We start from the raw sequence: 15,564 nt of genomic DNA on the forward strand, positions 1-15,564 counted from the left end.
GACACCCTGAAATACACTCCAAGGGCCCGTGCTAATTCTTTAGCAGCAAATGCTCCAAGAACCCTAACCAGAGTAGGAAATGGGTCACCTTTGGGAGCCTAACCCAAGAAACAAGGACCCAGGAACTTGAATCCCAGACCTGTGCCCTTAACCACTATGCAATCACTCCCCCCAAAATGTGTAAGCAAAATGAAGTCACTCTTGAAAAGAAAAAACTAAAAGCAAGATTTTGGCAATACCTTGATAGTGTAGGTCAAGCATGAGAAGAACATTGTGATAGTTTTAAATGTCAACTTGCCGTGACTTAAAATTACCTGAGAGAGAATCTCTAATAAGGAAATATCTACATCCTGTTGGCTTATGCGTATGTCTGTTAGAGAATGATTTGATGACTAATTGATGTGGGAGGATCTAGCCCATCCTGGGCAGCTGAGCAGAGAGAGGCCACACTGGGTGCATGGGTGCATTTGTTTTACTCTGTTTAACTTTCGATGCAATGTGACCAGCTGCTTTGAGCTTTTGCTTTGACGTTTCCTCTATGACAGATAATTGGAACTGTAAGCTGAAATAAACCTCTTTTTCCTAAGGCACTTTTTGTTGGGGTATTTTATCACCGAAACAGAAATAAAACTAGAATACACAGCAAAAGGAGGAAGAGAAGGAAGAAGCAGAAGCAGAAGCAGCCAGGGGCCTGGCCCTTGAGCCCAGAAGGAGGGCCTAGGAGTCTGGTAGAGCAGGACCTAACCTCAGAATGGTTGCCCGGGTTACCGGGAGGCGGGGCCACCTGGACCGTTCCTAGACGTTAGTGGCTACATCCATTGATCTTAGAAGCCTAGTGAGGCCTGATGGCATGCTTTGGGCTCTATTGTGGGAAGACTTTATTGTTTAAAAACAGCTCAACTGAAATATATGGAGACTGTGGGGCATGCCCAAGAGGGCAGAGGACAGATAAACAGAAATACTGTCAGCCATGCACGGAGTCCCCGGAACTTTATGACTGGCTTTACCTTGGATTCATGGCGATGCTTCCTCTCGTTTCCCATTGGATCGGCATTGAACGGCAATTTAAAAATGGTATTTCCAGAGGTGTGCTTTTCCAACAAGTCTCTGCGTTATTTGAATGCAGTATAGCAGCTGTGGTCACATTACTTGTGAGTGATCCCGCCGGCACCCTTTCCATCCACTCATGCCGAGTACTGATGCTTTCGGACTGGTACACGATGCTCTACAATCCAAGTCCAGATTACATCACCACCCTGCACTGCACTCAAGAAGCCGTCTACCCACTGTACACCATTGTGTTTGTTTATTATGCTTTCTGCTTACTATTCATGATGTTGCTCCGACCGCTACTGGTGAAGATGCAGTGGCACCTATACATGCCAAATCAGTTTGGAAGCATTTACACCGCCCTCTACTTCTTCCCGGTTTTGACAGTACTTCAAGCAGTTGCGGGAGGCCTCTTGTATTATGCCTTCCCTTACATCGTTTTGGTGGTATCTTTGGCTAATCTGGCTGTGTACCTGGTTTTTGCCAAAATAGAGAGCTGCAGCGATCTGATAAGAAAGGACAGACTGCTAGTCCTCTTCAGCCACTGGTTTCTTCATGCCTATGGCTTAATCGCCCTCTCCAGAGGGGAGCAACTTGAGCAAAATCTGATGCTTTTAATTTTGGTACCTGTCCCAGCCCTCTTTTACTTGCTCACCACCAAGTTTACCAAACCATCACGGATAATCTCAGAAGGAGCCAAAAGACACCGAACATAAAATAGGGAGAGAAAACACGTGCTTTTAACTTTAAAAAGCAAAGAAAACTTAAAAACATATTGGCAACATTCTGTTATAGATAGGAACGGTATACCTTTTTAATGCTTTGTTATTTTTATTTACGTATATGTGTCTGTCTGCATAAGTGTATGTGGCATGAGTGTAGGTGCCTGTGGAAGCCAGAAGGGGGCACCAGATGCCCTGGAACTAGAGTTTCACATAGTTCTGAGCACCTGATGTGGGTGGTGGGAACTGAACTCTCAATCTCTGTAAGAGCAGCAAAAACTAACTACTGAGTCATCACTCCAGATGCAAGCAAACAGTGTATCTTCCAGCTTCCTTTTGTTGTTGCTCATTTTAGTTTGTTTGACTAACATCTTATGGTTAGACTTAGGAAATTGTGTGTGTGTGTGTGTGTGTGTGTGTGTGTGTGTGTGTGTGTATACATACACACATTATATTATCTACTACACTAGAGTCCTACTAAGATGGTTGAGTTATTCTGTGTTTTTACTAATGGGAGTATCCTATCTTCTTAACAGTTAAAACCTGAAAGCCTTAGCACTCACTAATTATTTACTCTTGTTCTGTCTCGATTTGCTTTTTGTCTTTAAAGCATTATGATGACAAACATCCTTATAGAGTATGACTGCAGATATAGAAATAAATTATGGGAATTTTGTTGTTTCATATTTATTTTTATCAATGCACTAATTTAATAAAACAAAGATAGAGCATCATTTATAGACCAAAAGCTTTCCATTTAGAAATAGCTTGTTTGAAGATGCGTTCAGATTATTGTCTCTATAAGAAAGAAAGTTTGACAGACAGAAAGCCCAGCCCCTCACTTTCTGAGATGCAAGCATACTGTGACTCACAACAGCATCTAATCCTAACATTATGTTGAGAAGGCCTTTGTTAATGTATACAAGACTCTCTTTCAGGAAGTCACATATAAAACCCTATAATCTCCCTATAAAAATGAATTAATTGTACTGACAAATTCTTAAACAGCAACTTGAAAAGAATGGTAGGGGAAAGGTAAGCCCAGGTTCTAAGAAAGGCCTCAGCAGACGCTCTCAAATTTGGTCTGACATCACAGCCTGAAGGACTTTTTGATAGTTTGTCAACTTGACACGACCTAATCACCAAGAAAGACAGCTTCAGCTTGGTCTGTGAGCTTGTCTGGAGGGCTTGTTTTGATTATTACTTGATGTGGAGAAATCCAGTCTTGAGAGTGGGTGGTACTTTTCCCATTCTGGACTGTAGAGACAGGATGGAGCACAGGAAAGCTGTGTGCATTGTTTCGTGGCTCTCTGCTCTTGACTGTGGGTGTGACACAACTAGCCGCTTCAAGTTTTTGCTGCCTTGATTCCCTCAGAACGATGACTATAGCCCAGACTTGTAAGTCAGATAACCTCTTTCTCTCTGTTTCTTTTTGTCAGTTTTTTTCTTCATTTTTCTTTATTCTTTCAGTTTCCCTCCCTCCTCTCCTTTCAGTCTCCCCCTCCCCCAACCCAGATCCACTCTTCCTCCATTTCACTTCAGGAAAGAGCAGGCATCCCAGGGATATCAACCAAACGTGGCATGAGAAGCTACAATGAGACCAGGCACATAACCTCGTATCAAGACAGGGCAAAGCAACTCAGTAGGAGGAAAAGGGCTCCAAGAGCAGGCAAAAGAGTCAGAAACATCCCCTGTTCCCACTGTTAGGAGTACCACAAGAATACCAAGCTACCCAACCATGGCACACATGAAGAGGACCTCGCTCAGACTCATGCAGGCTCTCTGATGGTCGGTTCGGTCACTAGAGTAGTTTCTTACAGCCACAGAAATGAAAATGGGACAGCCCTGGGCTGCATCCTGGGGGCCTTGACTTATCAACTCTGGAGCAGGTAGAAGGATGACCTCATGGTGCAGGAACAAGAGGAGGTTAGTGCTGGAAGTGTCCCAGTAGGGGTGAGTTCTATGTGTCTGTTAGGTAGCTCCTGGGCAGTGGATTCTCAGGGAGGACCAGTTTCCTCCTCTCCCATCCATGATAGGAGGCTAGGGGTATAAACAGAAAAGCTGATTTAAAAAAAAAAAAGGTTGGCATCAAAGTACAGCATGAATCCTGTTCCTGAAACAGCTCAGTGAAGTGGAGAGTTCATCAGAGCATGGGCCCTGGGAAAGCACTGCCTTTCCCTGCTTGGGCCTCATTGCCTGAGTAATGAGCTCCAACAGAAGTCAGCTGTTTCATCAGTCTCACTACTAAAATAAGTCGTTCTTCCTCCCGGAGGGAAGACTAAATGAGGAGGTGATAGCAAGAGGCAAAAGCACCACTCCAATACTCGCCCCCATCTACAGATATGGAAGTGAATATCTCCTTCAGTCAGTGAAGAACATGAAGATCATAAGAAATGGATCCCACTTTATCAAAGACTGTCTCATGAGCACATAGGAATGCCAAGCGTACTGCTAGAGGGAAAAGGTCATCAGCAAATAGCTTCATTGTTGTGTGAGAAGGGCTGCAAGTTGACTATGGCGACTCCACTTTGGTACCTCAGATGAACTTTGTGTTGCTGAATAAAGTGACAGTGACTGTAGGGGGAACTGAAGAGAAGCAATTCTAACAAGAAAACGACTCAAGGATGTGAGTTCTTTGTAATAGTCAGGTTGACCTTGCTATTTTTGATAATCGTATATTTTGGCTTGCAGGAAGTTAACCTTTGGAACTTTTTAGCCAGGATGTGGTTCTCTTGCTTAAATAGAGACCCTGAGAAAGGCTCAAGACTGTACTTGGGTCCCAAATACCCATGTCTAGTCACCAGCCAGCTGAAATAAAAGACTTTCAGTCAGTTCATAGACTGTCTCAGTGGCCACAACACTTGATTGTGTTTAATATAAGATAGGAATTTACATAGTCTGACAGTTAGTATTGACTGTCCACCTGATGGGACTTAGTATCATCATCGAAATGTACCACTAGTCATGTTGTGACTGTTTCCAGATTAGGTAAACTGAGGTGGGAATACTCACCCTACGTGTGGCTGGCACCATTCTATGGGACTGGGTCCTGAAATGAATAAAGAGAGGGAACTGAGCTGAGCACCAGTGTCTAAGACTTTCTGTGTCCTACATGTGGACACAAGGTGACCAGCTGCCTAGTGTTCCTGTGCCACGCCTTTTCTTCATCGTGGTTTGTAGCCCCTTGACCTCCAAGCTGAAATGCACCCTTCCTCCGTGAAGCTGCTTCTTGACAAGTATTTCTTCACAGCAACGCAAAAGTGGCTACTTCTGTGTAAAACATATATACTAGAGAGAAAACTTAACAGAAACAGAATGACTTTGGAAGATGTATTAGGCATCTCTTACCCAGGATACATTGAAAATGCTCACTGCCTTCACCCTTTCATTCCTTCTCCAACCTTTTGGATGAGCCACCTTGCCTGTCCATCACAGAAAAATCCAAGTGCTGACATAAAGCATATGGCCTATTCCATCCTTTACTGTGTTTTCCCGGATTTTAACAGCATTTTATGAATAAGTCCCATGCATTTGAGGAGAAGATAAAGCAAAAATAATGGAGCTGAATACCAGCCCGATGAGATGCACCAGGGCAAGTCCTGGCAGTCTGTCAATGTGCGTGGAAATGAGAGCCTGGGGAGAAAAAGTCACCATGAGCAAAACTGAGTCAGGACCAGAGAAAGCCTCAAAGTTGGAAGTCATTTTGAAGACATGCAAAGATCTAATCTATTTCTTCTCTGAGTCTTAATAATTTCTCGCTGATGACTTATTGTTTAGTCTGTGTAAGTTGGTTCATAAGTTGTCAACTGTTTCTAATGCAAATCACCTTGATGTTTAATCAGGTACCATGCCAACCAGACCAAGTACCAACCATGTTCTTCACAAGGCAAATCAGGTACCATGCCAACCAGACCAAGTACCAACCATGTTCTTCACAAGGCAAATATGGACTGCAGAGATAGCTCAGTTGGCAAACTGCATGCCACAACACACACAAAAAAAGCCTCTGTTCAATTCCCAGAATCCATGTGGGAACAAAAAAGCCTGGCATGGTGATATACACTTGTAATCGCAGCACCGGGAAGACAGAGACAGGATGGCCAGCCTAGCTGAAGCAGCGAACCCCATAACCCAAAGAGAGAGACCCTGTCTCAAAAGGAAAGGTGACAACTTCCGGAGATCAACATACAAGACTGATGTGTCCTCTACATACATGTACACCTGCACATACAGATGTGGTCTGTCCTCCACACACACATAAGCCTGCACATACTGACATGGTCTAAGTATTCTGACTTCTCTGATACATGCCAACATTTAAAACAAGAGACATATTATCAATTTCTAGGTTTCTTTCACTTAAGTATGTTCCTCCATCCCCACTCTGTGACCATGTATGTCAAGACTTCAGCAGAGTAATGAACACAGTAAACGCAGCATCCCAGGGCACAGACATGCTGTGCACCCCCCATGCTTCCCATGAACTGATGACTAGAGACTCTGGAGCCCACCGCACTTACTCCATGAAGCTCTCAATTAAAAACTAACAAGGAGGCCCAAGATGAAATCAAATACTGGAGAAAAAAAAACCCTGTGGGAAACTAAGCTAATATTTATCATGCAAAATAATGAATAGTAAATAGGATAATAAATGAAAACATAAATGCTGGGAGGTGCTTCAGGGGGAAAAAAATGAAGAAAAGTGCTTCGGATTATTGTTCTTCTTAAAGTTTGCAACAAAAAAAAACCCAAAGGTCAGAGCTGAAAGTGTGCAGTTTGTTCCTGGGCTCTATCGGGTGCCGCGGTCAGTTGACAAGAACTGCCTCGATAATTTCACTTTCTCAACAGACAGACAAAATTCCATCCCAGAATATATGTTTGGTATTCTATGCCCTTTGAATATTTGATATATTTAAATGCACAGGCTGGCTCCCTACTTAACAGAGGAAAAAAGAAAGAAAAAGAAGCACCTTACCTCTGTGAAGATTGAAATATATATTCACCTTTTTTTTTAACTCTACAAACCATTAAAATAAGGGCCAAGTTCAGGACTTGATCCCTATTTTCATTCTAACCCAACTTCCTCAAAAGATTTAAGAGTGAAAATTTGTGACCATATATCACGTCTATTTTATTTCTTCACCCAACATTTGTTTGCCCTGATGGCTGCATCCCAATTTATAGCAGACAGTAGGTCATTTTTATTTCGCCACATAAAAGTCACATGACTTTTCATAGCCGTAATGTTTTATTTACCCAACATGACTATAATACACAGCCCGGGGATTGATATCGTACCAAGAACTGCTGTAACGCATGTAGGTAGGAGCTGACAGCTAAACTTATTCCCTTCAAAAGCCCTCACTCTCTTGCCTTCTCAGTTGCAGCCCCATAAATAGCGTCTTGTGTCAGTAATTTTTAAAATATACTCTATGTCTCCTTGTGACGGCCATCTTACTCATTCCTTAAATCCGCATGTGGAGACAGCAAAGCTGCCACTGAGAGAATCACCATTACAGAAAAGCACTGACAACATACAGAGCTTCTGACTGATGAGTAAAGGCACTTGCCACCAGGACCGATGACCTGAGCTTGATACTCAGGTAGAAGGACAGAACTGACTCCTCCAAGTTGACCTGAGACCTCCATATGTGCACTGTGATACACACGGGGGCGGGGGGTGGGTGGGAAGAAAACAAGTTTTTAAAAGATATACATCCATGTTTCTTTTGTTTGTTTGTTGTTTGTTTTATCTCTTAAATTTTAGGCCTTTCTGCACAAGATTTTAAACAACGTGGTTGATTCAAGGTCTGGAAAATCCTCTCCTGAGCAGAATTTCTCTGCATGCTGACATATGTCAGAAAGCTTTCCTTCCGGGGTGTCTATCTTGTCCAGGTGTCCTAGTTTATCAGACAAAGGATGTGCAGGGCTCTGCAGCACATGGTGAATGAGCGCTGGGCGCTTCACTGCACTCACACGCAGCAGTGATCCGCACCAGGAAAGAAAAGAGAGGAGAGCAGTCCTTCAGCAGCCACCCGTGGTAGGGAAATAACTGCTCAGGACCAACCAGAGCTAAATCTCAGCTGTGCCATTGCACAAGCTCAGACTCCCAGAACACTACCAATCTAGGGGACACTGCCTCACACCCAGGGAGAGCAGACCCTCTGATACACACATCTGGGACACTGCCTCACACCCAGGAGGGCAGACCCTCTCTTACACATATCTGGGAAGGGAACTGTAGTTCCAATGCCATCCTCAGGTTCACTTAGGATTTCCTGAGTGGCTGAAGGATCACCTCCTTTCTCAATGGCTGAGTCCTTTTCCAAGGCAGAACGTGTTTGGTATTTAATCGGCACTAAAGGGAGTGGTGGTGTTTGTTTTGAAGATTGTTATTTAATTTCTATGTTCCTTTTTCCTCCATCCAAACCCTCCCATATATCCATCCCTGATCACCTTCAAATCCACAGCCTCTCTTTGAATCTGTGGTTATTACATGCATATATGTATTTGTATATACATATATATACATATATGTATACATATATATACATATATGTATATATATATATATATATATATATATATATATATATATATTCCTAAACATAACCTGTTGTTTTAAGATAAGACTGTCTTTTGTGGTAGAAAATACCTAAAATAAAGATTCAGACTTTTTGGTATTAAAAAGCACTTAACTGCTCTTCTTGATGCTTTGAGTCACACTGTGATTGTTGTTGCTATCAGCATGATGGGCTCTTGAATCAACTAAGAGACACGCCTCTGTGTGAGGTAGCAAGAGAATTCCCAGGAAGAATTGATGTGGCTGGGGGTGGGAAGGGGCGTCCATCCCCAAGAGCAGGCAGCACCTTCTGGTAGCTGCACAAAGATAAAGAGGGGCCAGGAGAGGCAGTGAAACTTGTTTGCCCACCTTTACTTCTTGCTGATGAGCCATCTGTCCAGTTGTCACTGCTGGAGCTACTGCCACCTTCCGGTACCTTTAGCACAGTTTCTTCTGTCTTCCAGGATGGGTTAAGACTAGTGGTACTCAATGAATTATATAGGCGTTTCCACATCAGATTTCAATGACTAAGGCATTCAGCTTCATGGACTGAGCATCACCAGGGGTCTTGACCTGTCTCTCATACCAGTGGCCACTATTGGAGTACCCAGCTCCTATGTGTAAGATAATTGAACTCAACTTTGTTGTAGTATATATTTGTTTTGTCAATTCTGTTTCTCTAGAGAATACTGACGTGTATACCCTAATTCTTGACATTCATATTATCCAAATGAACACTGACTTTGGAGTGACTTTGTCCACTCCAAAGACAATGCCACTTTTGCCCATCAATGAACCCTTTACAAAAGCAAATTTTGTGTTTTGTAGTTCAGAGCACAGCAAAAGGTGCTATACTAAAACGACCCAATTAAAAGCACTAGAATAACATCTTAAAAATACATGCAATCCTCACTGCACTCAATCAGGAGGTCTTATCCTACCTAACACTAGCCAAAGCTTGGTCCACAACAAGACACCCAGTCCTCTCAAAAACCCTGCTCTCTAGAACCTAGAATTAAATCCACTTTCCTCTACCCATCATCAGTCACATCTACAGGGGACCACATGCTGTAAGAGTCCAGAAGCTAATAAAAATACAATTAGAACTAATATGTGCATGGATAGTAAGGAAAGGCAGACAAAGGATTATTTCTAGTCACTAATTTTGGCCTTCAAAAGCATCATACAATTTCATGCACATACATGAATGCATAATTTATAACAACTCATTTACAGGTAGGAACACACAGGTGAGGATATTTACCTACGGTATTCATATTCACCTCATATTTATTCATGTAGTAAGTGGCAGTGCCAGAAGATGTTTCTAATTCTACATGTGAGTTTTTTTATTGTGTAATACTAGGTCAACTGTTAGCCTTACTGGAGAGCCTTTTGCATTTGTCTTTAAGGGTTTGCCTGGAAGACTATGAATGGGACACATAAGAAGAAGAAATGTCCTTCCACAGAGAAGAAAGTGGACAGCCACTCAGGCCAGCTATAGGGGCAGATCCAGAATAGCCCTCTGTCAACTCACAAAGGTAGCTCTTCTAGGACATGCTATCCAGATCTGTTCAAGTGTTTGAGTACAGTGGCCTGACACAGCTGGGTGAATGTCAATATGTTCTACCCTGAAAGAATCCAGGGTTTCTTAGTACAGTCCATGCCTAACCCGTTGGAGAAGAGGAACAAGACTAAGTTAATTTGTTCTCCTTAAAATTTTCAGTCTCAAATATCTCAGTTATATACAGAACTTTTCACCCAAACACAAAGGATTATACCTTCTTCTCAGCACCCCATGGAACCTTCTCCAAAATTATTAATATAGTAGGTCACAAATCAAGCCTCAACAAGTTCAAGAACATTGAAATAATACCTTGTATCCTACCAGATCATCATGGGCTAAAGCTGGACTTCAACAACAACAGAAATAACAAAAAGCCTACACACACACATGGAAACTAAACAACTCTCTATTTGATGACAACTGGGTCAGGGAAGAAATAAAGAAATTAAAGACTTCCTGAAATACAATGAAAATGAAAGAATAACATATCCAAATGTGTGGGACACGTTGAAAGCTGTGCTAAGAGGAAAATTCATAGCACTAAGTGCCTTTATAAAGAAATTGGAAACATCCCATATAAGCAACTTATTGACACATCTGGAAGCCCTAGAAAAAAAAGAAACAGAAACACCCAAGAGGAGTAGACATCTAGAAATAATCAAACTCTGGGCTGAAATCGATGAATTAGAAACAAGGAGAACAGTTCAAAGAAACAACAAAACCAAGAGCTGGTTCTTTGAGAAAATCAGCAAGATAGATAAACCATGAGCTAAACTAACTAAAAGGCAGAGAGACACTATGCAAATCAACAAAGTCAGAAATGAAAAGGGAAACATAACAACAGACAATGAAGAAATACAAAGAATCATAAAATCCTACTTTAAAGGTATATATGCCAAAATTTTGAAAATCTAAAGAAAATGGACAATTTTCTTGATTGATTCCACTTTGCAAAATTGAATCAAGATCAGAGAAACAAATTAAATTGTCTTATTTCTCCTATAGAAATAGAAGCAATCATGGCTGGTCTACTAACCGAAAAAAATTTCAGGGCCAGATGGTTTCAGTGCAGAATTCTACCAGACTTTCAAAGAACAGCTAATACTGATTATCTTTAAGCTACTCCAAAAGATAGAAATGGATGGAACATTACTAAATTCATTCTATGAGGCCACAGTCATGTTGATACATAAACTTCACAAAAACCCAACAAAGAAAGAGAATTTCAGTTCAATTTCTCTGATGAACATTGACGCAAAAATACTCAATAAAATACTCACAAACCAAATACAAGAACATATCAAAGATATCTACCATGACCAGGTAGGCTTCATTTCAGGCAAGTAGGGATGGTTTAATATATGGAAAACCATCAATGTAATCCACAATATAAACAAACTGAAAGAGAAAAACCACATGATCATTTCCATAGATACAGAAAAAGCATTTGACAAAATCCAACACCCATTCATGTTTAAAGTTTTGGAGAGATCATGGATACAAGGCACATACCTAAACATAATAAAGGCTATATACAGCAAGCCAATAACCAACATCAAATTAAATGGAGAGATACTCAAGGAAATTCCTCTAAAATCAGGGACCAGAAAGACTGCCCACTTTTTCCATATCTCTTCAATATAGTTCTTGAAGTTCTAGCCAGAGCAATAAGACAAAAAAAGGAGAGCAAGGGTATCCAAATGGGAAAGGAGGAAGTCAAATCGTCCCTATTTGCAGATAATATGATAGTGTACATAAGTGACCCCCAACATTCCACCAGAGAGCTCCTACAGCTGATAAACACCCTCAGCAAAATGGCTAGATACAAAATTAACTCAAAAAAGTCTGTAGCCTTCCTATATACAAATGACAAACATGCAGAGGAAAACATTAGGAAAATTACATCCTTCACATTAGCCAAAATCAATATAAAATATGTAGGAATTACTCTAACCAAGCAAGTAAAGGACTTGTTTGAAAAAAATTTCAAAACTCTGAGGAAAGAGATTGAAGATGGCATGAGAATATGGAATGATCTTCCTTGCTAATGGATCAGGAGAATTAACATAGTAAAAATGGCCATCTTACCAAAATTAATTTATACATTCAATGCAGTCCCTACCTACCTACATAATTTTTTAAAGACATTGAAAGATCAATTCTCAACTTCATATGGAAAAACAAAAACACTAGAGTAGCTAAAACAATCCTGTACAATAAAAGATCCTCCAGAGCAATCTCCATACTGGATCTCAAGCTTTACTATAGAGCAACAGTAATTAAACCAGCATGGTACTGGCACAGCAATAGGCCGGTAGATCAATGGAATCAGATCAAAAAACCAGAAATGAATCCACACATATATGGTCACTTGATTTTTGACAAAGAAGTCAAATCTATTCAATGAGAAAATGATAGCATCTTCAGCAAATAGTGCTGGTCTCACTGGATGTCTACATGTAGAAAAATGCAATTGGACCCATATATATCACCATGCACAAAACTCAAGTCCAAGTGGATTAAAGACTTCAACAGAGACACTAAGTCAGATAGAAGAAAAAGTTGGGAAGAGCCTGGAACACATTGGCACAGGAGACAACTTCCTGAACAGAACTCCAACCGTCCAGGCTTTAAGGTCAACAATTAATAAATGGGACTTCATGAGGCTGAGAAGCTTCTGTAAAGTAGAAGAAACTGCCAACAGAACAAAGCAACACCCTACAGACTGGAAAAACGATCTTCACCGACCCTACATCTGACAAAGGTCTAATATCCAAAATATATAAAGAGCTCAAGAAATTAAACACCACCAAACTTAATAACCCAATTAAGAAATGGAGCTCAGCATATTCAGGGGGAGGAGGTCCCCCTCAGACACAGACTTAGGGGAGGGGAGGGGAGTAGGGGGGAAGTGGGAGGAAGGGAGGAATGGGAGGATACATGGGATGGGCTAACAACTGAGATGTAATATGTATAAATTAATAAAAATGTATTAAAAAAAAAAGAAAGAAATGGAGCTCAGAATTAAACAGAATTCTCAGCAGAGGAATATCAAATGGCTGAGAAACACTTAAAGAAATGTTCAACATCCTTAGTCATCAGATAAATGCAAATCAAAACAATTCTTAGGTCCCATCTTTCATCCATCAGAATGGCTAAGATCAAAAACTCAAGTGACAGCACATGTTGGCGAGGATGTCGAGAAAGGGGATCACTCCTTCATTGCTGGTGGGAATGCAAGCTTATACAACCACTTTGGAAATCTCTCTGGTGCTTTCTCAGAAAACTCGGAATAGGGCTACCTCAAGACCCAGCTATTCTTCTCCTTGGAATATACCCAGAAGATGCTCCACCACACAACAAGAACATATGCTCAGCCATGTTCATAGCAGCCTTATTCATAGTAGCCAGAAACTGGAAACAACCTAAATGTCCCTCAGTTGAAGAATGGATAAAGAAACTTTGGGCCATTTATACTCTGGAATACTACTCAGCTATTAAATTCAAAGAAATTCTGAAATTTGTGGAAAATGGATGGAACTAGAAATGATCATACTGAGTGAGTTAACCCAGAAGTAGAAAGACTCACACAGAATATATTCACTTATAATTGTATGCTAGCCCAAAAGGCATGTCCCATCAAAGTCTTCATTTATCAGGAGATTGGAATAGATGTGAGGACATCCTATTGGGACTCTAGGTGAGAGAAGTATGGGAGAAAAGGAAAATAATAGGATCCAAAGGGTCCTAGAAACCTACAAGAAGAATATCATGACGGGCAGATCTGGACCCAGAGAGGGCTGCTTAAACTACTGCACCATCCTAGGACTATACATGCAGTAAACATTGAACCCCTACTCAGATCCAGCCAATGGACAGGACAGTACAGGATGCATGGAGAGCAGGGAGTGACTCTGACATGAACTCTGATGCCCCATATTTGACCACTTCCCCATGGTGGGGAGGCCTAGTGGCACTCAGAGAAAGAATAAACAGGCTACCAAGATGAGACTTGATATATCACCTATAACCATATAGTGGGGGAGGAGGTTCCCCTCAGTCATACACTTGGGGGAGGGGAATAGGGTAAAAGTGGGAGTGAGGGAGAAACGGGTAGAAACAAGTGAGGGGAAAACAATTCAGATGTAATCTGAATAAATTAATTAAATAAAAATATCTCAATTATAGCTAATGAGGTGGATAAATTTTGCTCATTTTTGATGCATGCAGATCCAGATACCATTTTTTTATTATTGTTTGAAATTGACATAAATGTATACCATGTATCTTGGTCACAGCCATTCCTACTCTCTCCTTCCAACTCCCTGAAGCCCATTCAACACATCACACTCCCAAATTCATACAAAAACATGGATACAAAAGCCAATAAGACATTAGGATTTGAAGGCATACAACATGGATCAACCAGTTAGAAGGGCCCTGTATTGCTCACAATTAATAAAAATACAGCGTCTCATCTCCACACTTAAAAGTCACAGAAAAATAAACATCGAACTTATTTAGTTTAAATTATTTTTTACCAAGAGAAGAAACTTAGCCTCACTTATGAACATGGGAGAGTTGACACTAAATGTTTCTTGGCCTTCGGGGCTTTATGAATGATAATCCAGCCCAGGAAAGAGCAATTTTGTTCAATAAACATCAGCTTTGAATATGACTTCTCAAGAAGCATTAACGAAGAGGAAATAATTACAAAAATAACGAGATGAAATTACTTCAACACAGACTCCTTTTTCCCAAGCTTAATGCAAGAATATAATCTGCACACTGTTGTATCATTCTCTATAACCAATGCATTAGCATAAAAAGAACATTCAAGTGTATATGGTAATTATTCCATTATGATGATCAAAAAGAAGGGCAGTTGAAAGCCCTCCTCAGTGCCAAATCCCAGCCTACCAAAAGATTATTATAGTTTGAAAACAATGTTTTGTCGTGGTGCCAATAACAACAACAACCAAAGGTACTACTTTCAGAACCAGGCATGTACTTTCTGCAATAAGAATAAAACAGCATTTTTATATCCTCAGCCCAGTGTTCCTAAAAGTTTAAACACTGTGACTTTGTTAACTTTGGGTGGTTTTAGAAACAAATCAAGCAACTGCTACTCAAGCCAAAAGGTACAGTTGCCTGCTGGGACCAGCTCAGGTTTCCATAGGTGACTGAGCTTGTCAACCACATTTCTCAGCAGTTATAATTGAGACCAAACCATAGGCCATGCTTTTAAATGCTCTAGAGTTGGCCCCTTACTCTGATTACAAGAAATGAAGAACAATTTTGAGGCGTCATGAAAGTCTGTCTTGCTCATAGATGGCACAAAATCATTTAGGAAGCAACACTTGATCACCATTCCATAGACCTCCTATTGTGGACATCTGACAATATGAAGCTGCAAGCTGCCCCAGTACTACCCTGAAGCTAAAAATCTGCCCAGTTCTCTGGTCAGATTTTCCAAGGCTGAAGCCCAGTTTGGGGAAGGCAGCTGTTAGATACATTTGGCCACAGAAGTAAATAGAACCTTTCAGCAGTCATAGTGAGAGCGAGAGGGAGAGTGAGAAGGAGAGGGAGAGGGAGAGGGAGAGAGACAGAGACAGAGACAGCAACAGAGAGACAAAGAGGCAGAGAGACAGAGAGGGAGAGTG

General features: G+C 41.0%; 1 protein-coding gene across 1 annotated transcript; it reads left to right on the forward strand.

Annotated features, from left to right (window-relative positions):
- The first annotated feature begins 822 nt into the window (after positions 1–822).
- Positions 823–2,175, forward strand: LOC311588099 (JNK1/MAPK8-associated membrane protein-like). The gene has a single exon (XM_084765563.1). It carries the CDS (start codon positions 846–848, stop codon positions 1,764–1,766), a length of 921 nt encoding a protein of 306 aa, XP_084621689.1. The 5' UTR covers positions 823–845; the 3' UTR covers positions 1,767–2,175.
- Positions 2,176–15,564: the final 13,389 nt, after the last annotated feature.

Source organism: Acomys minous, assembly GCF_964271855.1.
Source record: "Acomys minous genome assembly, chromosome: 17".
In the NCBI taxonomy this organism is placed as follows: domain Eukaryota; kingdom Metazoa; phylum Chordata; class Mammalia; order Rodentia; family Muridae; genus Acomys; species Acomys minous.

What these genes read in the sequence shown, in the direction of transcription:
- LOC311588099 (XM_084765563.1), top strand. Translation starts at nt 846, where the DNA reads ATGGCATGCTTTGGGCTCTATTGTGGGAAGACTTTATTGTTTAAAAAC.